Source organism: Acomys minous, assembly GCF_964271855.1.
Source record: "Acomys minous genome assembly, chromosome: 16".
Lineage (NCBI taxonomy): Eukaryota > Metazoa > Chordata > Mammalia > Rodentia > Muridae > Acomys > Acomys minous.
Window position 1 is genome coordinate 68,423,872 of NC_140498.1, and position 25,156 is coordinate 68,449,027.

Sequence of the window (25,156 nt, forward strand, 5' to 3'; positions counted from 1 at the left end):
GGTCGCCCAGAATAGCCGTTGCTCCGGAAAGGCTTGGAAAGAGCCCAGGCCTTGGCCATGCCCAGCCTGGCAGCAGCAGACCCCTGCAGCTTTGTCTAAACAGGCAGCCTGCACCCGGGGAGCATCCAGTGCGGGGAAGACTGCTGAAGGGCCTGAGGGAAGCCAGAGTCCTCTGAATGGAAAGACTTTATGAACCAGCACCGTGGTAGTCCACACGTCCTAAGCAGGGCAGGATGGGGCACAGGCAAGTCCATTCAGGGTACCCAGGAAAATTCATTCAAGACACCACAGGTACCTGCCTGGAAGCTCATGTTAACACCCTGGCCTGGGGGCTCTAAGGTACCTGAAGGGTGGGGGTCACCAAACTAGCTTCATCCCCCACATAGATAGAAGAGCCGGGAGAGGCTACAAGAACAGAGAATCAGTAGCATCCAGAGGGCCCTTAGATCCTGGAGAGGTGGCCCTGGGGACCCGAACATCCTCTCATACGGTCTCACACCGTAGAAGTTGTGTGCCTCCCAGACACTCCTCTACCGCACCCACAGGCCTATGATCACCAAGGAACATCGGGTGGACCTCCAGATGGTCCCAACTGCCCAGCCCAGCCGGCTCCACCTGACCTCCCTCACGTAAAGTCCCAGGCCCCTGCACAACGAGATCATCAAGTACCCCTCAGTCTCTTGAGAAAGCTCCGCCTTGCCCCTGGAGTTTTCAAGCTTCCTAGGCACCTGGCTCACTCCATTGCACCCTTCACCAGCTCCGTCTGTCCCAGCCATTTGCTCTCTCATTCCACATGCCACCTCGGTGGGCGCATCCTCCGGCACCCCCGACCCCCCACCCCCAACTCTAGGAAGATGGCCTTTTTAAAACTGGAGTGAGGACCACCCTTTTCCAGGCCTGCTGGCTCTCTCCTCTTTTCCAGTCTCTCTTCATTGGCCCCAGACTCTAGGCCTTTGCCCAGGCTGTCCCTTCCACCCAGAGCACCACCTTCCTCCCCTCCACCTAGCTGACTCCCATCCAATATGCAAGCTTCAAGCCCAGAAGTTGCCTCCTCCCGGAAGCCCTCCAGTCATGCACTCCCACAGGTGCACAATTACCTGAGCAGTGGCTGTCTTTGGCCAGGGAGCTGTACGTGGAAGGTGGGGACAGCAACCACAGGCCACCTTGGTCTGGTCCCTCAGCACCTCGGGATGCCTGTAATGCATACATCCCTGCCGGTCATTTATGTCCCATTTCTGTGCACACCCAGCAGCCATCACACACAGAGCACATGCACACAAACACAGTTCCCTCTGTTGACGTGCATGCACACGTATGCGCACACAAGAGCACACACGCCCGAACCACGTCTGACATGCATCACACAAGCACCCATGTGCCTACCCCAAGCCCTCACTCACCGCACACATGCCACACACCGCCAGGCACGTTCGTGTCACTTCAACGGGTGCCGGGAGCTGGGTAGTGCGAGCAGCGGCTGCTGGCTGCCTCTGCCTGCCAGCATTTGCCAAGCAGTTTCCATGGCGACACATCTTGGCGCTGACAGGAACCGGTGTGTGGGGGGAAGAGGGTCCCACAGAGGGGGCGAGATGGGAGGTCTCTATGTCCTTGGCTCCTGGCACAAATAAGGGGGTGTCCTACAAGTGCACCTCAAGAAGGGGGTTCTGAGCTGCCTGGCCCAGGAGCAGACTTAGGTCACTCAGCCATTCAACAAACCTCCTGGCATAACCACTCTGTGCTGATGACTGGGGCTGCAACGCTGCCTATAATGTAGGCTTACCAAGGACTCAAAGTCTGAGGCTCAGTGTCCCCAAAGCCCCTCAGAAGGCCATGTCCCAAGGTCAGCTGACAGCCCCTCTGTCCATCTTCTCTGAGTAGCAGCCCTCTGTCCATCTTCTCTGAGACTAGAGACTCACTCCTCATCCTACTCTTCACCCCTCTCTGAGTCACCACATCCTGCACTGTTTTCTACCTGGAGTCTTGCCGGGCATGGTGGCTCATGCCTTTAATCCCAGCACTCAGGAGGCAGAGATAGGCTGATTGCTGTGAGTTTGAGGCCAGCCTGGTCTACAAAGCGAGTCCAGGACAGCCAAGGCTAACACAGAGACTCTGTCTCGAAAAACCAAAAAAGAAGAAGTGGAGTCTTTCCCCAGCCTTCAGCCTTCAGTCTCGGCCTACTTCCTGGCTCAAGTTGGACAATAAAAGATGACAGACGTGGCCGGGCATGGTGGCCCACACTTATAATCCCAGCACTCGGGAGGCAAGCAGATCACTGTGAGTTCGAGGCCAGCCTGGTCTACACAACGAGTCCAGGACACAGGACAACCAAGGCTAAGATGGAGAAACGCTGTCTCGAAACAAAACAAAAACAAAAAACAACAAAAACAAGAGGACAGACACGTAATTCAGTCAGAAAAATGGCTTCCACATAATCATGAGGACTCCCAGCACCCACATTAAAAGCCAGATGCAGGAGGATGCCCCTCTAACTCCAGAGCCAGGGAAGCTGGGACAGGCAAATCGCTGGGGCTTGCGAGGCAGCCTTACCTAATTATGAGCTCCAGGTTCAGTTGAGAGACCCTGCCTCAAACAATAGTGTGGAGAGGCAAGAGAGATGGCTCAGAGGCTGTGTGTACGCTGCTCCTCCAGAGGACCTAAGATTCTAGCTCCTATACATGTGGGGCGCGCGCGCGCGCGCACACACACACACACACACACACACACTTTATAAAATAAAGAGATGTGTACTGAGACGTTTGGAATTTTGGTTTCTTTTAAAACACAGAAATAACACCGGCTGTGGTGGCACACGCCTTTAATCCCATCACTCAGCCAAGCAGAGGCAGGTGGATCTATTTGAGTTCGAGGCCAGCCTGGTCTACAAAGCGAGTCCAGGACAGCCAGGACAACACAGAGAAACCCTGTCTCAAACAAAACAAACGAACCAAACAAAACCAGAAATGTTTTCATTTTATTCCCGGATATGGGGATATGGGGCTGCTTCGGAGCCGCTGGCTATGATTTGCCTCATGCTCTGTCAGGGGTGTGATTTTGCCAGGCGCAGATAGTTTTCCGGGATTGTGTGATGTTTACAATTCTGGGAAATTGTCGGAGGATATATAAATGCCCTGATATTGGGTTGTTGGTTGATACTGTTGGTCTTGGCTTGTTAAGAAAAAAGAAGAAACTAGATATCCTGGGGACGGTTGAAGACCAAACTTCCCCCAAGGAGCCAATGCCCCCTGACCAGCAGGAAGTAGTCTAAAAACAATGTCACCCCCTTTCTGACCCCTGACTTTATTCAGGGATCTCTTTCCTCTCTATCCCTTTTTTTTTTCTCTGATCTAGTGTTAGGGAGTTGAAAGGGAAGAAGAAAAGGGTGGGGAAGGGTGGAAGAAAGAAGACCCCACAAAGTAGCAAACGCTGGCTGTAAAGATGAGCAGTTGAAGGAGCTCAGTGGGAACCCAAGAGCAGGGCGGGGGCAAAGACGCGCTACTGACTTCGAGGGCATCAGTACTAGCAGATGATGCTACAGTGTGTGGTGGTTTGACTGTGTTGACCATGTCCCCCAAAGGCTAGGGTGCTGCAAGCTTGGTCCCCTTGTGATCCTGGTGCAGGGGTGGCAGAGACAGGAGGAGCTCACTGGCCAGCCAGTCTAACCGAATTGATGAACTCTAGATTCAGTGAGAGAGACCTCATCTCAGAAAACAAGGTAGGGGAGCCAGGTGGTGGTGGCGCACGCCTTTAATCCCAGCACTCACTCGGGAGGCAGAGGTAGATGGATTGCTGTCAGTTTGAGGCCAGCCTGGTCTACAAAGCGAGTCCACGGCAGCCAAGGCTAACACAAAGAAACTCTGTCTCGAAACAAACAAACAAACAAACAAACAAACAAAAACAAGGTAGGGAAACTAGTTCAGTGGTTAGAGGCACTGACTGCTTCTCCAGAGGCCCCAACTTTATTTCCAACACCCACATCAGGTGGATCACAACCACCTGGGACCCCAGTTTCATGGGATACAATGATGTCTTTTGGCTTCTGTGGGTACGCACCCAAAGATGGAGGGCAGGGGGAGAAAGAGGAAGACACAACACCTGACGTCAAACTACAACCTACACATACACACACACAAACACACACACACAGGCAGAGGAGAGTGCAAATCTGGTTTTTTGCCCATGCATACGCTTTTGTTGTTTTTATTTTTGTTTGTTTGGGTTTCTTTGTTTTTTGAGACAGAGTTTCTCTGTATAGCCTTGGCTGTCCCAGACCAGGCTGGCCTCACAGAGATCCACCTGCCTCTGCCTCCCGAGTGCTGGGATTAAAGGCGTGCACCACCACTGCCCGGCGGCTTCCATGCACACGCTCTTGAAAGAAGCTGGTTCCTCCTCGGTTGAGACTCAGGTGATCCAAGACCTTCTCAGAGGCACGATGAAGGACAAAAGGAACCCAGTTCTATGACCTTGTCTAGGCGCAGACTTCACAAGGTCCAGTCTGAGGCTGGGGCCTGGCTTTGAAGAAGTTAAGCTTTCAGTTCCTGGGAACTTAGCTTTTTTCCCCTAAAGAGACTGTAGCATCCGCCTCAAGGCTTCCATATGCTTAGGCTGACAGCCTTGACATATCTTGTCCCCTTGTACAATATTGCTTTGCTAGCCTCCTGCTGACCTTGTGCCATTGTATGATGGCTTTTTGTTGACTGTCCTATTTTCCTCATAAACAGTAAGATGCTCTTCTTCTTCCTTCTTCTTCTTCCTCCTCCACCTCCTCTTCCTCCTCCTTCTCTTCTTCTAGTTTTGGCTGCCTTGAACTCGCTTTGTAGACCAGGCTGGCCTCAAATGCACAGTGATCAGCCTGCCTCTGCATCCCTAGTGCTGCGATTGATGCTGTACTTTTAAATAAACATGCTTGGCCTAAGACATAGTTTGTGAGACCCTCCTGTTCTTTCTCTGATCCCTGGCCCTTCCTCCTCAGGACCCTGCCTCAGGACCTCCAGTCCAGGTCACTTGTCCACATCCACTCTACGTCAATCAGCTACCTACCTCAGGCAGGCCTGGAGGCCATGCTGTTTGGACCTTCCAACCACCAGAAATGCTAAGGAAACCATTTTACTTTATACATTGTCTAGAATTGGGTATTCTGCTATAGCAATGCAAGAATAGAGACCCGCAGGCTATGGAGGTGGAGGTGCAGGTTCAGGCCCCCTGGTTCTGGCCTGGTATCTCAGAGTGAGATGTGCTCAATGGGTCTCAGTCAGGCCTCCCTCTCCAAGATTGCTGTTCAGGCTGGTTTTATGATAGCTTGACACAAACTCGAGTTATTTTGGAAGCGGGAACCCTAGTTACCCCTGCCAGACTGCCTTGGAGGCCAGCCTGTGGTACGTTTTCTTGATTGGCGGTTGACGTGGGAGGGCCCAGCTCAGCGTGGGCAGCGCCACCCCTGGCCAGATGGTTCTGGGTTCTGTAAGAAAGTGCCCCAAGCACGCCATGTGACACAAGGCAATGAGCAGCACTCCTCTGCTTCAGCTCCAGCCCCCAGGCTCCTGCCCTGCTTGGGATCCTGGCCAGACTCCCTTCAATGATGGACTGTGATGTGGAAGAGTAAACCAAGTAACCCCGTCCCCCTCAAGTTGCTGTGGTCAAGGTGTTTTGTCACAGCAATGGAAACCCTAGGACATCTGATGAGAGCACTCCACTTCACAGATAAGGGAGGTTCAGCCAGGCAAAGTGAGCTGCCTGAGTGGTAGGTAGCTAGCTGGGCATTAGCACCTGGAAGGCACAAGGGTCGGCCTTCTCCCTCAGTCGGCAGCCTATACAGCAGAGGACTGGAGCTGCGGGACTTGAATAAACCAGTGGGAAGGATGGGTTGAAATATCTCTCACCTTGTGAGGAACCGGGCATCCTGAACTGCCCAGGATGTTCACAATTGACTCTGCTCCCAGAAGCCCTGATCTGTGTAAGCATGCACAAAGCATCCTGACGTGAAGGGTGAAGAGTCTTGTTCCTCCCTCCACTGAGTGCAAAGGGGCCTGCTGTGAGTGCTAATACTTGTCAACGTGGCAGGCACTGTAGTCATCTCTGGGTATGTCTGGGAGGAGGTTCCTGTATTGGCTAACTGGGGTGGAAAGATTCACCCTAAATGTGGGTGACACCATCCCATGGGCTGTTACTGGATGAAAAGGAAGAAGCAAACTGAGCCCCAGCATCCATCTCTCTCTGCTTCCTGACTCTCATGACACAGGGTGTACCCTACAACTGTGAGCCAAAAACAAACAATTCCTTCTCCAGATCACCTGTTTTTCATCCCACATCACGGTAGACCAGATCATTCTTTTGTTTTTGTTCGTTTTTTGTTTTGTTTTGCTTTGTTTTTGAGACAGGGTTTCTCTGTGTAGCCTTGGTTGCCCTGGACTCGCTTTGCAGACCAGGCTAGCCTCGAACTCACATCAACCCACCCGCCTCTGCCTCTTGAGTGCTGAGAGACCAGACCATTCATTCAGAGCACCTCTACCTATGATCTCTACAAAGGGGTATCTATACTGCAAGTGATGCCTTACTGCTCAGGACATTGTTTTCCTGCATGGTTTGTCAGTCTGTTTTATCAGGCACTGAGTCGCCTTAGGACACCTTCACTTCATCAGCACACATGTGTGAAAGGGTCCCCGTGTCTGTTTCTGATGTACCCAGGACAACCCAACCATAGCTTCAAGGATGTTTAACTGCAAAGGGGCATTCTGGCCACCAGGAGACACTGCTAGCAAGATGGGGCTGACATTGTCCTCAGTCACCTAACTTGCCTACTTGGCATCATGGTGGGACAACTGTGGTGGCTTGGATGAAAACAGCCCCCATGGGGTCGTAGGGAGTGGCCCAATTAGAACGTGTGCCCTTGTTGGAGGAAGTGTGTCATTGGGGTGTGGGCTTTGAGTGCTCAAGCGAGGTTCAGTCACTCTCTCTGTTGCCTGCTGATGTAGATCTGGATGTAGAACTATACAACTCTTGGCTCTAGTATCCTGTCTGCATCACATAGGCCCAGTCAGATGGTTTTCATTGTAAGAGTTACTATGATTATGGTGTCTCTTCACCGCAACAGAAGACAAGGAACAGAACTTGGTACCAGGAGTGGGGTATCGCTGACAGACCTGACCATGCTGTTTTGAGGACTGTAGAAGTGTGTGGAACTGCAGGCTAGGAAATCCATTGAATGTTCAAAGCCTAATGGGCTGTTATGTGGGAGCTTGTAAGATAGTGTTCAAAGAAACGTAGATGATGGGTGCGTTGCTTGTGAAGTTTTAGGAGAGCAGTAAGACTATCCGGACCAATCAAGTGATAGATTTAAATCCAGAATATCTATTTCTAAGCATCCGGGGCTGAAGACTCAGCTGTGATTAGTAAGAGACCAGCACCACTGAGGTAAATCTTATGGGAAAGAATTCCTCAGGATCAACACACAGAAGCTGTGGTCTGGAGGAAGCCAGGGCTGTCATCTCAAGCTGCCAGCTGAACTTGGTAAAAAAAAAAAAAAAAAAAAAAAAAACTCTCTGCTGTGGTACTGGTGTCTTAGTCACATAAAAGCTACAAGATTAAAGCAGTCATGAAGAGAACCACTCTCGAAGAGGAGAGGCCAGTGGAAAGGTGCAGCTTCAGCTGTAGTGGAGGGCCCACCACATGTGAGATGCCAGGACTGTGCGATGAGCAGCAGGTGTGAGGTGAAGCTGGCTCAAGTCTAGAAGACCAGCTGTATGTGCTCTAGATGGCATAACTGGAAATGGAGCTGTCCAAGCCCTCTGATCACGAGTGAGTTCTAGATGTCAGGCACTGAGATGTTTACACTGCTGGATGATGGCTTCGCTTTGATTTTTACCATGCCTTGGGTCCTCCCTCTTAATAGCTAACATTTAAAAACAAATTATTTTATTAAACCCACAGTTGTGATTTTGGACTTTTTTTTAGTTTTTGGAGACAGGGTTTCTGTGTAGTCTTGGCTGTCCTGGAACTCACTCTGTAGACCAGGCTGGCGTCCAACTCTAGAGATCTGCCTGCCTCTGCCTCTCTAAATGCTGGGATTACAGGTGTGCACCACCATGCCCTGTGTGACTTTGAAATTTTAAAGTATTTGAATTCTTTAAAGATCGTGGGACTTTTAAAACCTTGGTCAACAGGTGGAATAGAGAGAGCTGAATGGCCATGTGCAAAAAGAACACAAATTGGACTTTGTTAAACCATGTACAGAATTAACTTGAAGGCTACTACCTGTTCTGAGCAGAAAACAAGCCACTTCTTTAATAACACATGAAAAGTAGGACTTTGAGGGGCCTGGGGATATGGTTCAGTGGGTAAAGTGCTTGTCATGCAAGCATGAGGACCTGAGTTCAAATCCCAGCACCCATGTAAAAATCCAGACATGGTAATACTGTATTATAATCCCAGTGCTGAGGAGGAGAGGACAGGATCCCGAGAGCCCATCACTGGCAAGCCTTGTCAGGGAGTACCAATCCCAGTGAGGGACCTTTTCTCAAGAAATAAGGTGGACAGCACTGACCCTGGAGGCTGACCTCTGCATTTGCACACAAAAAGCAGAGGTTTTTTTTTTCTCTTTTCTTTCTTTCTTTCTTTTCTTTCTTTTTGGATTTTCAAGACAGGAATTCTCTGTGTAGCCGTGCCTGTCCTGGAACTCACTCTGTAGACCAGGCTGGCCTTGAACTCACAGAGATCCACCTGCCTCTCTCTGCCTCCCCAGTGCTGGGATTACAGGTGGGCACCACAGCCACCACCACCTGGCTCCTAAGTTTTTGTTTGATTTGATTAAAAAAAAAAAAAAAAAAACCAGGGTTGCTATCTAGTAGACTGGCCAGGAATGCTCCACTCTCCTCCCTTGGTGTGTTATCATACCCGGCTTACAATGTGGGAACTCGGAGCCGCTCCCTGGAGGAGCTGGCGTGGGCTGGGGTCCTCCTGCTGCACGGGGCGGAGGGCAGGAAGACGGCCTCAGTAGCAGTCAACTTCGTTCTCTTCTATTACACCCACCGTGGCCAGCATGTCCTGCAGCAGGGACTGGGGGCTCTTCTCCACATGGTCGCTGCTCTTGGCCAGCTTGCCCTGCAGGCCTTCCAGGTCCAGGGACCGCAAGATCGCTAGCATGGCCTCAGGCTCCAGCTCCCCTAGGGGCTGGCCCTGCTCCCCTTCCTGCCATCTCTGCAGGGCAGCCTCCACTGAGACTGAGCTGGGGTTGTCCCCGGCCTCCTGGTGACTACTGCAGGGAGCCATCTTGTCCCTCAAAAAAAGGAGCAGCTCACAGGCCTTTTGAGCCACCGGTCGGTCACAGTCAAGCAAAGCACAAAAGGCAAACTCAAAAAGCGGTAGACGGCAGAGAGTCCGCAAGAATTCCAGGTGTGGGACAGGAGAGGTGGCCCAGGGCAGGCCTACTGCATAGGGACAGGGCAGGCTGGGCTGCCCCATCGCCTGGGTGAGAAACACCCACGCCAGCTCCAAGCCTTGCACTCGCACCTCCCAGTCCAGATCCCGGCTCACTGCCTGGAGCACAGTGGCCACAAACCACTCTGTGTCTCGAACCACGTCGGCGTGGCCATCCCTCAGCCACTCAGTGAAGACCCGTAAGACAGCCCTCCGAGGGAAGCCCTCTGAGTCCGTGGACAGGATATGCATGAGGTCCAGAAGTAGGCCCTGCAGGTTGGAGAGTTCCAGAGAAGTCAGCCATGTTACTGTCAACTTGACAGGACTCCAGAGTCATCTATGAGACAGACCTCTGGGAGAGGCTGTGATGGGGTGTCTAGCTAAGGCTAAAGGAGGGAAGGGCCTAGGGTCCCAGACTGTGAAGGGGGTGGGTGGGTGGGTGGGGAGTAGGGGGGGCAGTGGGACCCGCCACCTCTCTGCTTCCTGACGACAGATGCAAATTAACCAGTTGCCTCAAGCTCTTATCACGATGGAACGCACCCTCCAACTATGAGCCCCAACATACACCCCCTTCTTTACCCTTCTTTCTTCAGGGATTCTTTGTTTGTTTGTTTTTTGAGACAGGGCTTCTCTGTGTAGCCTTGGCTGTACTGGACTCACTTGTAGACCAGGCTGGCCTCGAACTCACAGAGATCTGCCTGCCTCTGCCTCCTGTGTGTTAGGATTAAAGGCATGCGCCACCACACCTGGCCTATCTTCAAGTGTTTTGATACAGCCCAAGAAATGCAACTAATACAGTGGTGAGGCAGGAAGGCTAGGACCCAGGAGACATAGGCCCATGGCCACCTGGGCTTGGGCCATGTGCTGCTCTGGCCTCTTCCCCCAACATGTTCTGTATACACTGTCCTTCATGGCTCACAGTCTCTAAGACGGAGTGTCAGGAAGAGCACAGGCACTGTGCCCTGCTGCCCCCAACTCCTTAGTGGGTCCCTCTGACCAGCACCGCTCTCAGGAGCAGTTGTTACAGATGTGACCAGTTGTTTACTGGACAGACAACAAATGGCTCCTACCTGTTGGCCCTGCGGGTTCTCGGGGCTGGCGGAGGTGGCCTGCAGACCCCGGCTGGAGAGCTGCCCAGCAGCACTCACGGCACTTGCTCGGACGTAACTCTCAGGGTCTTGGAGAAGCTGGCAGGCAAGTGCAGGCACTTCTGAGGAATGCAGTACCTCTCTGAAGTCAGCCTGCCCTGGGGTGGGGGGTGGGGCGGTCAAATGTCACAGGGCTATGATCAAAGGCCACTTAGATAGTCTGAGAGCCCCAGAGCCAGCAGGACACATAGACATAACAGACACAGCCCTGTTCCCAAGGCACTCACCTCCCCAGTGTCGGATCAGGTGTGTTAGGAACTCCAGGGCCGAGTCCCTCACCTCCCAACAGGGGCTGCACAGGCGCTTCTGTAGTATGGGGAAGAGCTCTGTACCAGGAAGGGGTAGTCAGTGACCTCTGGGGTCACACCCTGCCTTCCCTCAGTACCACCTGGCCCAGCCCCCAACTGCCTCCAGCCCACCCCTCCAGGTCTGCAAGGAGCTAGTGTTACCTCCGAGGAACAGCAGGGCGTCGGGGCTGAGATCAGAGCAGCCGGGGGTCTTGTGTGGGTTCTGGAGCCACCTGAGTGTGGCCTGGAAGGCCTTCTTTAGGACCTGCAATGGGATAGCTAGAGGGTAGGAGTGGCAGGGACCCATGTCCCTGGTCCCTGCACCTGTGCCACCCCTGCAGAGAGTCAGAAGTGCAGGTGAGTGCAGACTACACTCGCAGCCTGTGAGGCTGTAGAGGTTGCCCTCCTCGGGAGCTTTGTGATGGGATTTCACGTGGACAGGGCACCAAAAACCTCCCAAACCTCACCAGTTTTGCTTCTTTTGTCAAGGGTCTCTGCCCCCTCACAGTCTTCCTATGTAGCACCTTGGCTGTCCTGGAACTCACTTTGTAGACCATGCTGGCCACAAACACATAGAGATCTGCCTGCCTCTGCCCCTCGAGTGCTGGAACTGGGTGTGTGCAGCCACGCCCAGCTTGTCAAGTCTCTTTATAGCCCAGATTGGCCTCGAACTCAGTATCCTCTGGTCTCTACCACATATGGGGGGATTACAGGTGCGTACCACTACACCTGGCTGAAATGGTCACTCCGGGCAGTGGCTCTGTGGCCCCTACTAAAAACTTTTTCTTTTTTTTTTTTGGAATTTTTAAGACAGGGTTTCTCTGTGTAGCCTTGGCTGTCCTGAACTCACTTTGTAGACCTGGCTAGCCTCAAACTCACAGCGATCCACCTGCCTCTGCCTCCCAAGTGCTGGGATTACAGGCATGCGCCACCATGGCCGGCCTGAAAACATTCGTTTTTTCTTTTTAACTTCTTATTTTATGTGCATTGGTGTCAGCTCCCCTGTGAGTTGTGAGCTGCCATGTGGGTGCTGGGAATTGAACCCGGGTCCTTTGGAAGAGCAAACAGTACTCTTAACCCCTGAGCTATCTCTCCAGCCCTGTGAAAACATTCCTAAGTGAGAAGGGTCCCCAGCTGTGCAGGGATCCCAGAACCCATCTGTGGTACCGTGGGGCTGGACTCCGGGCTCTCAAGGGTCTTGAGGAGGACAGCGAATACCTCCAGCACCAACTCCAGGGGGCCTGAAACAAACATGAATGGAGACAGCACCCCAACTCCTACCCATAGTTTCCCGCCTTGCAGGGAGCATGGATTCCAAACCTTGGAAGCAGGGGTAAGATGCCTGAGTATGGGGCTACATGAGGGCCCAACAGAAACCCCCGGAAGAAAAGAGAAAACAGTACTTACTTGTCCCCTGAGACAGTGTCCCCAAGAAGTCGAGGGCTGCTCGCTGGACACGAACACAGCTGCCCAGAGTCCCACAGAGCCGGCCTCCCACACTGGAGCTCGGGTCTACCGAGCCATCACAGAGCCGCAGTATGGTCACTGTAGCTTGCAGCAGGGCCACCTGTGGCCAGGGTGAGGGGCACTGGGGCTGCAGAAAGGCAAAAGGTCAGTAGAGGCCTCGGGGTTGTGTGGCTCGATGGACACAGGCCAAGGCTGCACTTACCAGCACCTGTAGCTCCTCCAGGTGAGCCAGAGTCTGGCAAAGGAGCCCCACACAGGCCGACTTAGAAGACAAGAGTGCATCCACAGTCAGTGAGCTACCCGCAGTCTCTTCCAGCCAGCCTGAGACCAGAAACAACAGCATCCCTGTAGTGGTCAGCATCCAGAGCAGGAGCCAGGTCTCAAGCTCAGGGGCCAGGGCTGGTCCGGGATGCAGGGGTGGGGGCTGAGGGGGAGTGGGGAGGTGGGGACCTGGGTAGCTCAATCTTCTTTGCCTAAGGATGGGGATTGCACCCTCCCTTCATACCTGGAGGTCCAGGAGCCTGAGTGGTGGCTTTCAGGATACAGGCCAGGGGCTGCAGGAGAACTCCAAAGGCCTGGGTCCTCAGTTCCTGGGGACTGGGGGGGACACAGCGCATGGTGAGGACAATATTCTGGCTGCAATCTAAGTGTCCCCAGCGAGTCTATGATGACTCAGCACAAGCAAAGGGGCAGGCTCCCCTGAAGCAGGTCCTCTGCAAGCTACTAGTTAGGAACCAGGAGGAGACGCCTGACCAAGGCCTGTAGGCTTGGCTCTAACGCCCTCAGAAGCAGTTGCTGGGCTTCAGGGGCCTCAGAAAGGCTGGTTACTCTCCTTGATCAGAGGGACTGGGATTTCCCAGGTTCCTAGGAACCTGGGTGCACATGTCCCAAGTGTGCATATGTTGTGTTCAATAACCTAAGATGCCCTTTTGCACACTTTGTCATGGACCACCATGATCAACTGAGCCTGCTCAGACCCTTAGTGTCTTCCTCCCAGCATCCTACATGCAGCAGCCCACACCTATGCACCCATGGAGTATGCAATGGGGCTTCAGGAGCCTGACTCAGCCATACTGGAGGTCAGAAGACAGCTACAGATAGCCTAGAAGTTAGCGGTAGCTCTGGGGAAAAACACAAAAACTTTGTTTGAAATAGTTCTATCTCTTGCTCATGTGATGTGGCACATGCTGTTTAGGAGGCTGAGGTGGAGGTATACAGTTAAAGGCCAGCTTGATCTATAGTGAGTTCAAAGACAGCCTGGGAAATTCAGTGACAACTGTCTCAAAATAAGAAGAAAAAGAGGGTTGGGGATGTAGCTCAGTGGTAGAGCCCCTGCCTAGAATCCCCCAGTGAGGGGCTGGGGTGTGGCTCAGTGGTAGAGCACCTGCCTAGAATCCCCCAGTGAGGGCCTGGGGTGTGGCTCAGCGGTAGAACATCTGCCTAGAATCCTCCAGTGAGGGGGCTGGGGTGTGGCTCAGTGGTAGAGCATCTGCCTAGAATCCTCCAGTGAGGGGCTGGGGTGTGGCTCAGTGGTAGAGCCCCTGCCTAGAATCCCCCAGTGAGGGGCTGGGGTGTGGCTCAGTGGTAGAGCATCTGCCTAGAATCCCCCAGTGAGGGGCTGGAGTGTGGCTCAGTGGTAGAGCGCCTGCCTAGAATCCCACAGTGAGGGGCTGGGGTATAGCTCAGTGGTAGAGCACCTGCCTAGAATCCCCCAGTGAGGGGCTGGGGTGTGGCTCAGTGGTAGAGCATCTGCCTAGAATCCCCCAGTGAGGGGCTGGAGTGTGGCTCAGTGGTAGAGCATCTGCCTAGAATCCTCCAGTGAGGGGGCTGGGGTGTGGCTCAGTGGTAGAGCCCCTGCCTAGAATCCCCCAGTGAGGGGCTGGAGTGTGGCTCAGCGGTAGAGCACCTGCCTAGAATCCCCCAGTGAGGGGCTAGGGTGTGGCTCAGTGGTAGAGCACCTGCCTAGAATCCCTCAGTGAGGACCTGGGGTGTGGCTCAGTGGTAGAGCATTTGACTAGCAAGTGTTGAGGAAGGGAAAGCAAGAGGAAGGTTAAGAAAAGAGAAGGGAGGAAGAGAGGGACAGAAGGAAGCAACCAGTGTTTTAATACCTGCCCATCCTACCTGGCTTCCCAGTTCCCAAAGTTCCCATAACCAATAGTTTTTTAACACTCCCAATCATACCAGTGCTGAAGTTTCAGGGTCCCCAGGGCTAGAGGCCCAGCTTGTGTGGGGCTCAGGCGGCTCAGAGTCTGGCCCAGCATCTCCCATAGGCCACAGGCTGCAAAATTCACCACAGGAGACCTGAAAGAGGAAAATAAATAAATAAACCATTCTCCATCAGTGCCTAACTGGATAGCTGCAAATGTGCCCAGCCCTGCAGATGCTCTGTCCCCTGAGGGGACAATGCCAGGGTCCTCCCTGCACAACATGAGCTGCTCTGAGATGTCACCCCCAGGCCCCTGCAGCCACCTGACCTGGCTACACTGAGGAGGAGGTCCATGAGCGAGTGCACAGCTGGAATGGGGTTCCTCTCAAACAGGCAGGCGACAGGGGGACTTAGCCGTCCCCAGAGGACCCCGGTCCAGGGGCTATGGCAGCGCCCGAAGGTGCTAGTCAGGACATTCAAGGCCTGTGTGACCTGCGGGGTGGCTTTGGAATGCAAGGACTCTTCAACATGGTTCACAATCTTCTGGGCGCACACAGGCCAGGCAACAGCTTCTGGGATGGGGGACCTTGACGCTCCGCCTTGCATGGACAGAGCCAGGATGTGTACCAGGAGCTGGCTGGCTGCAGAGGCCACAAACAGGCTGGGGTCTCCCTGCAGGGAGAAGAGAGTGTCCACAGCACCTAGAGGGGACAGCAAGAGGTCAGCCTGAACGTGGACGCACACAGAGAACGCCTGCCATCTCTGTCACGCCCTTCCAGGCCTCCAGGAAAGCACCTAGACTCCCCTCTGCTCCGAAGGAAACGGAGCTGGAACCCAACACGAGCTTCAAGCATGCCGGCTTTAAAAGCAATGCTTCTTTTTTTTCGGTGGCAGGGGCGGCTTTCCGAGGCAGGGTTTTCACTGTGTAGCAGCCATGGCTGTCCTAGAACTCACTCTCTAGACCAGGCTGACTTTGAACTCACAGAGCCCTGCCTGCCTCTGTCTCCCCGGTGCTGGAATTAAAGGCGTGCGCTGCCACTGCCTGGCGCCAATGCAGTGTCTAACCAGTTCTGATTTGTCTCAGGACAAACTCCCAAGTGCCTGACAACGCACATAACCACAAGACCCACCCCAGACTACAGAGGAATCAAAGACAACGATATCCTTACAGGTACTGTGTACTTAACCTGACAACCACGATCACCAACCACCACTTCCCCAGCCGAGAAGACGGGACTTAGAGAGGTTCCCACCGCACAGGCAGAGGCAGGAAGCCCCTATAGGTGAACTGGGGCAGGGCATGGGCTACACTCACCACCGTCAGCCAGGAAATGCAGGGCACTAGGGTGTTGTGCCAGGGAGCAGAGGCCCTGGATCCAGCCGCTGCGCACACTGGGCACGCTCCAGGCTGCCCAGCTGAGGGCACCTGTCTCCCCAAAAAGCCCCAGCAACAACTCCCCCTGCTAAGAAGCAGAGAAAACATCAGGGATGCAGAGGGAGAAGGGGTGTTTTTGTTTGTTTGTTTTTCAGGACCGGTGGAGCCAGGCGTGGTGGTGCACGGCTTTCATCCCAGCACTTGGAGGCAGAAGCAGGTGGGTGCCGGAATTCTAGGTCAGCCTGGGATACATGGTGAGGCCTTCTCTCCAAAGTGAAAACAAGGGGCTGGAGAGATGGCAGCTCCGGCAGAGGAACCTGGCTCAGTCCCAGCATCTACATGATGGCCCATTTACTGTATGAATCCCAGTTCCTACAGATCTGATGCCCCCTGCTGACCTCCACAGGTACTGCATGCATGTGGTCCACAGACACACACGTAGGCAAACCGCCTGCAGTTAAAAAATAAAAGTAAACACCAGGTTTGGTGGTGCATGCCTTTAATGCCAGTACCAGGGAGGCAGAGGTGAATTCAAGGCCAGCCTGGTCTACAAAGTGAGTTTCAGGAAAGCTAAGGCTACACAGAGAGACAATCTCAGAGAATATAAACAAAATGTCTTTTTTCTCCTTTTTGTATAAGATTTTTTTTTTTTTTTGAAGACAGGGTCCCTTTGTGCAGCCTTGGCTGTCCCGGGACTCACTCTGTAGACCAGGCTGGCCTTGAACTCACAGAGATCTGCCTGCCTCTGCCTCCCAAGTGCTGGGATTAAAGGTGAGCCTACCACTGCTGGGCTTATTTTTAAATTCTTTAATCATGTGTCTGTGTACGTAAGTCTAAGTGTCTGTGGGAGCCAGAAGATGGCTTCAGGTGCCCTGGAGCTGGGTATCCTGCGTAGGGCAGGGAGTCACTTCATGCAGCCCACTCTGTTCTTCCCCCTACATGGGATCCTGCGTGATCCAAGACTGGAATAGAGAGACAAATCATCTGGGGCGCCCGAGGGTCCTCACTGCCCCTTCAGAAACAGAGGCTCAGAACGGGGAAGGGTCGCACAGCAGGTGGGATAGGGAAGCCGCCAACATCCTCCCTGGCAGTGTCCCCAAGGAGGAGCCATGTGGAATGACTCTGGAGTTAAGAATGCTAGTGCACTGGGCTGGAGAGACAGCTCAGAAGTTAAACGTACTGATTACTTCCTGCTCAGAGGTCCTGAGCTCAATTCCCAAAAACCGCATGGTGGCTCACAACCATCTACAATGTTATCTGGTGCCCTCTTCTGGCCTGGCCTGCAGGTGTACATGCAGGCAGAGCATTGTAGACATAATAAATTAATTAATTTTTAAAAAAGAAAGAAGAAGAAGAAAAAAAAAAGAATCCTGGTGCACAGACCAGACTCAGGAACAGGGCCAGCCATTGAGACCCAGGCACTAAAATGGTCCCTAATCCTCAGGGGACAAGGCCGTGGGACACAAAAGCTCACCTGGAGGTACTGGAAGCAGTCTTCCTGGGCCGCAAAGATCCCAACAAGGCGCAGAGCAAAGGAGAAGACCCTGGGGCTCACGTCCTGTGGCTTCAGCACATGGGACAGTAACTCCATTAAGCAGGGGTGGTCCTGTAGCAGCCGCAGGCTGGACTCTGTGGAGAAAGGACATCCCAAGAGAGCAGTGACCAGGGACAGCCTCTCCAGCAGTGGCTCCCACAGCCCCTTCGTTCCGGATTGAGTAGTCCGAAGAGGGAGGGGGACTCACAACAAACAGCTCCTAACTTGAGTTCATTAAGGAGCCTCTGCAAGGCAGTGACTCGATAGTCGGTAAAAGAGACAGACAAGAACAATAAAAGAGAAAAACCAGTAAAGAGCGGGGGCTAGCCGGAGAGGTGGTGACGCAACATCTTTAATCTCAGCGCTCCTGAGGCAGAGGCAGGCAGATTGATCGATCGATGTGCATTCAAGGCCAGCCTGGTCTACAAAGTAAGCCCAGGACAGCCAAGGTTACACAGAGAAACCCTGTCTCGAAAAACCAAAAAATAACTAAATAAATAAAATAATAATTAAATTAAATTTAAAAAAAAAAGAGCTAGGGCTATATAACTCCACACAAAGCACCTACCTAGAATCCCCCAGTGAGGTTCTGGGGCGCGGCTCAGTGGTAGAGCCCCTGCCTAGAATCCCCCGGTGAGGAGCTGGGGTGTGGTGGCTCAGTGGTAGAGCACCTGCCTAGAATCCCACAGTGAGGGGCTGGAGTGTGGCTCAGTGGTAGAGCCCCTGCCTAGAGTCCCCCAGTGAGGGGATAGGGTGTGGCTCAGTGGTAGAGCCCCTGCCTAGAATCCCCCAGTGAGGGGCTAGGGTGTGGTGGCTCAGTGGTAGAGCACCTGCCTAGAATCCCCCAGTGAGGGGCTGGGGTGTGGCTCAGTGATAGAGCACCTGCCTAGAATCCCCCAGTGAGGGGCTGGGGTGTGGCTCAGTGATAGAGCACCTGCCTAGAATCCCCCAGTGAGGTGCAGATGGCCTGGCTCAGCAATAAAATATTTGTCTACCTCTAGTACCGTTGAAGGAAGGGAGGGAAGGAAGGAGAGAGAGGCAGGAAGAGAAAAGACAGACAGAAAAGAAATGAAGTAAATAAGGAGCCATTAAAGACAACAGTGCAAACAAACAAAAAAAAAATCTCAGGGCAAGATTTTTACATACTTGAGAAACAATTACACGGACAGATTGCCCGAGAACACAGCACATGTGAATGGTGAAAGTCAATCTAATGAACAAGTGTGAAAACTGTTCCTTCCACCATGTGGAATGTTTTTGTTTTTTTGAGGCAGGGTCTCCTATAACCTGTTATCCTTGAATTTACGTACCTGAGGATAGCCTTGAAGTCCCGAACCTCCTGTCTCTACCTTCTAAATGCTGGGATTCTAGGCAATGTTGTACCACGTCTGGCTTTCTTTCTTTCTTTCTTTTTTTTAAAGATTTATTTTTAAAAAGATTTATTTATTTTTGTTTATTTATTGATATGAGTGCTCTATCTGCAGAAGAGGGCATCAGATCACATTATATAGATGGTTGTGACTGCTGGGAATTGAACTCAGGACCTCTGGAAGAACAGGTGGTGCTCTTAATCACTGAGCCATCTCTCCAGCCCCATGTCTGGCTTTTTTCTCTTCCCTTTCTTTCTTTTCGTTTGTTTTTGTTTGTCAGGGTTTCTCCATGTAGCCTTGATTGTTGAGGAACTCGCTCTGTACACCAGGGTGGGCCTTGAATTCACAGAGATCCATCTGACGCTGCCTCCTAAGTGCTGGGATTAAAGGTATGTAGCACTACTGTTTGGCCTTGCCTTTTTTCTTTTTAAATATTTATTTCTTTATTATATATATATATATAGTGTTCTGCCGGCAGGCCAGATCCCATAGATGGTTTGAGCCACCATGTGGTTGCTGGGAATTGAACTCTGGACCTTTGAAAGAGCAGCCAGTGTTCTAAATCTCTGAGCCATCTCTCCAGCCTGCCTTTTTTTTTTTCTTTTGGTGTGGGAAGCAGGGCCTGTGCTAAGGTTTCATGCACAGTAGGCAAGTACTCTCCCACTCAGACACACCCCAGCCCTTCTTTTTGGTTGCTGTTTTTGTTTTTTGAAACAAGGTCCAGGTTAGCCTTGAATTTGCCACGTGGCCGAGGCTGACCACGAACTCCTGATCGTCCTGCCTTTGCCTCCCAAGTGCTCTGCCACATCTGGCTGCCACCCCAATTTTCTAATAGGCTCTTACTAAGTTGCCTTGAACTCACTGTGTAGCTGGGACCATACACTCACAATCCTCCTGCCTCAGCCCCGAGTAGCTGGGCTAACAGGCTTGCGCCAACAGTCACGGCGCCATTACATCATGTAGGACATTTTTTAAATGGCTTGAGGGACTAGAGAGATGGCTCAGTGGTTAAAAGCACTGACTATTCTTCCAGAGGACCCGGGGTTCAACTGCTAGCACCCACATGGCAGCTCACAACTGTCTATAACTCCAACATCCTCACAGAGATATAGATGTAAGCTAAACACCAATACACATACAATTAAGATAAATAAATAAACATTTTTTTTGTTTTTCGTGACAGGGTTTCTCTGTGTAGCCTTGGTTGTCCTGGACTCACTTTGTAGACCAGGCTGGCCTCGAACTTACAGCGATCTACCTGCCTCTGCCTCCCAAGTGCTGGGATTAAAGGCGTGCACCACCATACCCAGTGTTAAAATGAATAAAAATTTAAAGCTAGCTTAAAAATGGCTTGAAACTGGGAGAGAGGTGGAAGGAGTACCTACCCAAAACCACCTAGCTATGGGGGAGTGGGCAAAAGTTACAAGGAGAGACTGCATGCCCGCCCCCCAAACCAACTAGAACCCACTGAATTGACACACATCCATTTATTTTATTCTATATACATTTTCGAGATAGGGCATCCTTCTGTAACCCCGGCTGGCCCTCAACTCACTATGTAGCCCAGGCTGGCCTCAAGCTTGCAGCAGCCCTCCCGCCTCAGCCTCCCAAATGCTGGAATTACAGATGTGAGTCACCATGCCCAGCTGAACTGGTAAGACTTTAAAAGGAAGGACTCTGTGGCATGTAATCGTATCTCAATACAGCTGTTTTAAAATACCTGCAAGTCAGGCATAGTGGTACACGCATTTAAACACGGCACTTGCGAGACAGAGGCAGGCAGACCTGTGCGAGTTCAAAGCCAGCCTGGTCTACATAAGGAGGCCAGGCCAGCCAGGGCTAAATGGACAATAATAAACCAAACTGGTGAACCAGGCTGGGGAGATGGTTCAGTGGGTAAGGGTGCCTGTTCAGCAAGCATGAGGACCTGAGTTCAAATCCCGAGCACTCACATAAAAGACAGGGCATGGTTGCGCAGGCTTCTAATCCTAGAGTTGGGGAGGGGTGGGGAACAGCTGATCCCAAGAGCTTCCTGGGCAGCCCTTTCTCCTCTCAGGTCAGGTTCAGTAATAACAAGGTTCAGGCAATAACAAGGAGACTGATGGAAGAAGATGGCTAATATCCTGCTCTAATCTTTATGTGTAGATGCCGGACAGACAGACAGACAGACACACACACACACAATTCTGTAAAGCTACTTGCCAACACTTGACTGAAAACTAAACCTAAAGGGCTGGGGAACGGCTTGAAGGGTAAAGCTTTCTCTGCAGGACTAGAATTCAGCTCCCTAGAAGCAACATGAATGCAGGGCAGGCAGCACCCCAGAGGCACAGATGAAGGGCCCATAGCTGTCCTGCTGGATAGCCAAGTTGGCAAGCTCTGAGTTCAAGTGAAAGAGACCTCGCTTCAATATGTAAGGTAGAAAGTGATTGAAAAGACACCCAGTGAGTCAGGCGTGGTGGTGCACATCCGTAATCCCAGCACTCGGGAGGCAGAGGCAGGCGGATTTCTGTGAGTTAGAGGCCAGCCTGGTCTACAAAGCCAGGGCAGCCAGGGTTCTTGTTACAGAGGGGAAGAAGAAGAAAAGACACTCAGTGTCAACCTTTGACCTCCACACTCCTGAGCAATTTTGGGTACATATAAACACACATGTATGTCACACATATACAAAGAACTAGGCCAGGCATACTTACGCATGGCTTTACTCATAGCACTCAAGAGGCAGAGGCAGGCGGATCTCTTGAGTTTGAGGTTTTGAGGCCAGCCAGGTCTACAGAGAGAGAGAGCCTGAACAGCCAGGGCTAAACAGAGAAATACTGTCTTAGAACCAAACCAAACCAAACCAACCAAACAAAAAACCCTAAATGGCAAACGTGCCATGCAGAAAAACTCGTGGGATTCAACTAACGTGTTGCTTTCACAGGCTCCATCCATCCTTAGCATCCAACAAGAACAGGGTGTGAGAGTACACACCTATGATCTCGGGGGCTCAGACCAGAGGCTCAAGGTCAGCCTTGCCTCAAAAGAAAACAACAGAGTAAAACAAGGAAGAAATGAACGTAAGTATTTGTAGCTGGTCTTTGCTACTTTGTGGGTTTTCCTACGCTTTATCTGCCCCTCCCCCTGCCCCATTTTCACCCCCTAACACTAGATAGAAGAGAAACAAAGATAGAGGGGAAAGAGGAGTTAGGAAAAAAACCCTGAATGTAATTTATTTCCTTTTACTGCTGCTGCTTTCTTCTTCTTCTCCTCCTCCTTCTTCTTCTGGAGTTTTTCGAGACAGGGTTTCTCTGTGTAGCCTTGGCTGTCCTGGACTCACTTGGTAGACTAGGCTGGCCTTGAACTCAGAGATCCGCCTGCCTCTGCCTCCCAAGTGCTGGGATTAAAGGCGTGCACCACCACCGCCTGGCCTCTTGTTTCTTCTTTCACCATGGCTACTAACAAATCACAATCAACCTCCCTAAGTGACCAACAACACCACACCCCGCTCAGGGCCCTCACACTTATGTATCCTCTGAAAAGTTCCCAGAATTCCAAACATCACACAATCGCAGAAACTATCTGCAGCTGGCAAAAAACCACGCTTCTGCTAGAGCACGAGGCAAAGAATAGCTGGCTGTTGCCGACAGTCCGAAGCAGCCCCGTGTCCCCACACCTGGGATTAAAATGGAAGTACATTCTTATAATACGTCTGTGTTTTGTTTGTATTTTTGTTTTTTGTTTTGTTTTTTTTCTGAGACAGGGTATCTCTGTGTATCCTTCGCTGTCCCGGATTTGCTTTGTTGACCAAGTTAGCCTCAAACTCACAGCAATCCGCCTGACTCTTGACTCTTGGCAATATTTCTGTTATTTAACAAAACCAAAATTCTCACAAATTAGTGGGTCAGATATATTGGGCCAGAAGGCTGAAGATGATGCTCCAACGTTACAGAGAGTTATGGGTGACTGTTCAGGTAGCAAACTGTCTCTGTCATTTTTTTTTTTTTTTTCCAATTTGGAAGCTGCTAACCTGCACTTCCTGTTTTTACTCAGGTAATTAATTTTATTCCTTCTCAAATCTCTGATGGGGTTGAAGACCAAATAGGTTAGTTTCACAATTAAGCTTAAGTTGTTTAAGGGTTAAGATGTTTTTAGGTCTAGATAGATGTTTTAAATTGATAGAGATGAAATACGAAAGATATTGACTTACATTCAGAATTTTAGAATGTTTTCTTCAAGGCTGCCAAATACAAATAGCCAAAACACTATGAATGTAACTTTAATATAACTGCTGATTGTTGCGTGGTTCTTTTTGCTCTATGTAGCTTATTTTATATATATATATAAAGAAACCAAACTCCAGAATTCTCAAAAATATCACTACAGGTATTAATGACAAAAACAGGGCCATGAAACCTGTTAGAAGACAATGAGAGGTTGCCAGGGAACTTATACTCAAAAAATACAGCACTATTTATAGGAATAATAAATAAAAATTTTAAAAATTGGGCCAGGCGTGGTGGCACACTCCTTTAATCCCAGTACTCAGGAGGCAGAGGCAAGCAGATCTCTGAGATCAAGGCCAGCTTGGTCTACAGATCGTGTTCCAGGGCTTCACGGAGAAACCCTGCCTCCCGGAAACAACTAGAAACACAAACAACAAGGCCAAGTGATTAAATGAAGGTCTCCCACACAGTAAGGGATTATCACTCAGGCTGGCCTTGAACTCAATACGCAATGCTGGCTGCCCAGGAAGTTAAGATCCTCTTGTCCCAGCTCCTAGATGACATGTTCCACCGTATCCACCCAGAGATCTAACTTCAAGACCAGCCAAGTACCCACGACAACGGCAGAACAGCCTAGGCATGCGCCCTGCAAATACCCGGTGTGAATCCAACAGCGGACGGAAGTCCTCCATGTTGACTCTCCCAGATCAGCTACACAAGCCTCAGGGAGGTGGAGACACCAGATGGGTGGGCAATTCAATAAAAGCCATGGCCCTCACCTGCCTCTGTCACTGTTTTAAACCAGTCCAGCAGTTTCTCCAAGCAGGTGTCATCTGCCACCAGCTGTCTGGGATCTGCCAGGACAGCACAGAGAGCCGGGAGGAGCCTGGAGCACTCTGGGTCCATGATCAGGCCAGCAGTTCCTACAGAGGAAGCAAAGAGATCAACATATCTGGCTTCGGACGCCCGCCACCCTGGTTACTACAGCGCCTGCTAGGGTGGAAGAGGGACCCGGAAAACTTCAAGTGGACCAGAACTCTGAGCCCACAAAGATGCTAGCTAAGCTCAGTCCAGGGGAACCTGGGCGATCGAGGGTCGAATCCTGGTAGCTGTACTGTGAGTGAGGCCAGGTTACAGAACCCCAAGGCCTTCGGTGTCAAAAGTCGATCAGTTTGGGTGTCTGGTGGAGTGGGGTGGAGGGTGCAGCTGCCTACTGACCTAGCTGCGAAGAAAACAGAGTCAAGGGATCAGACGGGAGTGCAGCCACACCTGTCCATCCAGGCACCGGATCCCAAAGTCTGTTCCCAATGGCCAAGAGAAACCTACATGAGACAGCCCTCAGCCCACCCAGGAGTGCAGAGGAAGGTGTGTGTCACTGACCAGGTCGGTAAAGGCTTGCAAGCGACAAACAACCCCGCGGCCTGCACGGCTAAGTGTTCCCCCGTCAGGACGGAAATGTGCATCTTGGAGGGCAATGATGTCGGAGTATGCCGGCCCTGCAAGATTCTGTCTGAATCCCGACATCCGTAGCCCTTACCTCCCGAATCCGGGTAAGAGGTGCGCTCTCCGCGATTGAGAGTTAGCCTGGGGTTCTAATCCTGCTCAGCGTCTCTCCGCTAAGGGAACTAGGCCCGGGTAGTGCAACCACCAGGCCCTAAGTGCCGGGCCGGAGCTCAAACTCCGACTTCCCGGGATCTCGACTACCGTCGGCGTGCGTCTCTCCCGCGGCGGTTCCGGTGTCTGAGGCAAGCCCCGCCCGCGCCTCCGCAAATTCCTCCTCAAGCCCGCCCAGGATCCGCCCCTCTTCAGGTCGCTCTACGCAGCCGCAAGCCCCGCCCATACATCACAAGCCCCGCCCCTCAACGGGACTTGGCTCCGCCCTGCCTTCTTCAAGCCCCAGCAGAGTTCGCATCTGGCAGCCGAGGCCCCGCCCCCTGAGTCCCGACCCTCGACGCAAGTTCCTTTCCACGTGGGTTCTACGACTTCACCAGGGCCCCGCCCTAAGTCAGTGCCACGTGACGGACACGGGGGAGAAAGAGTGGGGTCGACACGCTTGGAGAGCGATGATGACCCTGACTGCCGCTCCTCGGATCGCTTCTAAGGCTCAAAACCCTGTAAATGCACTCCATCTGGGTGCAGCTTGGGATTTTTCACACTATACCAAAGCTCTCTGAACTATCAACCCCCCCACAGGGCACTCGATGGTACATGTCCAC

At 51.9% G+C, this 25,156-nt stretch overlaps 2 protein-coding genes across 5 annotated transcripts in view; both read right to left on the reverse strand.

The window, feature by feature from the left end:
- Positions 1-8,116, reverse strand: part of AMZ1 (archaelysin family metallopeptidase 1) — a 37,438-nt gene extending 29,322 nt beyond the window's left edge. For both annotated transcript variants that reach the window (XM_084763920.1, XM_084763916.1), the window contains exons 1-2: positions 1,401-8,116; positions 1,098-1,194 (exon numbers count right to left, since the gene is read on the reverse strand). The gene's annotated coding sequence lies outside the window, so the exon portion shown is untranslated. The remainder of the gene's footprint in view (positions 1-1,097; positions 1,195-1,400) is intronic.
- Positions 8,117-8,250: 134 nt separating this feature from the next.
- On the reverse strand, positions 8,251-24,735 carry BRAT1 (BRCA1 associated ATM activator 1). Of its 3 annotated transcripts, none has more exons than XM_084763906.1 (14): positions 24,478-24,735; positions 23,720-23,863; positions 17,306-17,460; positions 15,772-15,916; positions 14,785-15,157; positions 14,492-14,611; positions 12,816-12,907; positions 12,513-12,631; positions 12,251-12,437; positions 12,011-12,084; positions 11,006-11,108; positions 10,784-10,882; positions 10,479-10,654; positions 8,251-9,678 (listed from the first exon to the last, which is right to left on the reverse strand). In XM_084763906.1, exons 2-14 carry the CDS (start codon positions 23,844-23,846, stop codon positions 8,983-8,985), a joined length of 2,466 nt encoding a protein of 821 aa, XP_084620032.1. In that variant the 5' UTR covers positions 23,847-23,863; positions 24,478-24,735; the 3' UTR covers positions 8,251-8,982. The 3 variants fall into 3 exon arrangements, with proteins under 3 accessions (XP_084620032.1, XP_084620031.1, XP_084620033.1); XM_084763905.1 differs by having other exon boundaries at positions 15,772-15,919; positions 24,478-24,734; XM_084763907.1 differs by lacking the exons at positions 15,772-15,916; positions 23,720-23,863; positions 24,478-24,735 and having other exon boundaries at positions 17,306-17,432.
- Positions 24,736-25,156: the final 421 nt, after the last annotated feature.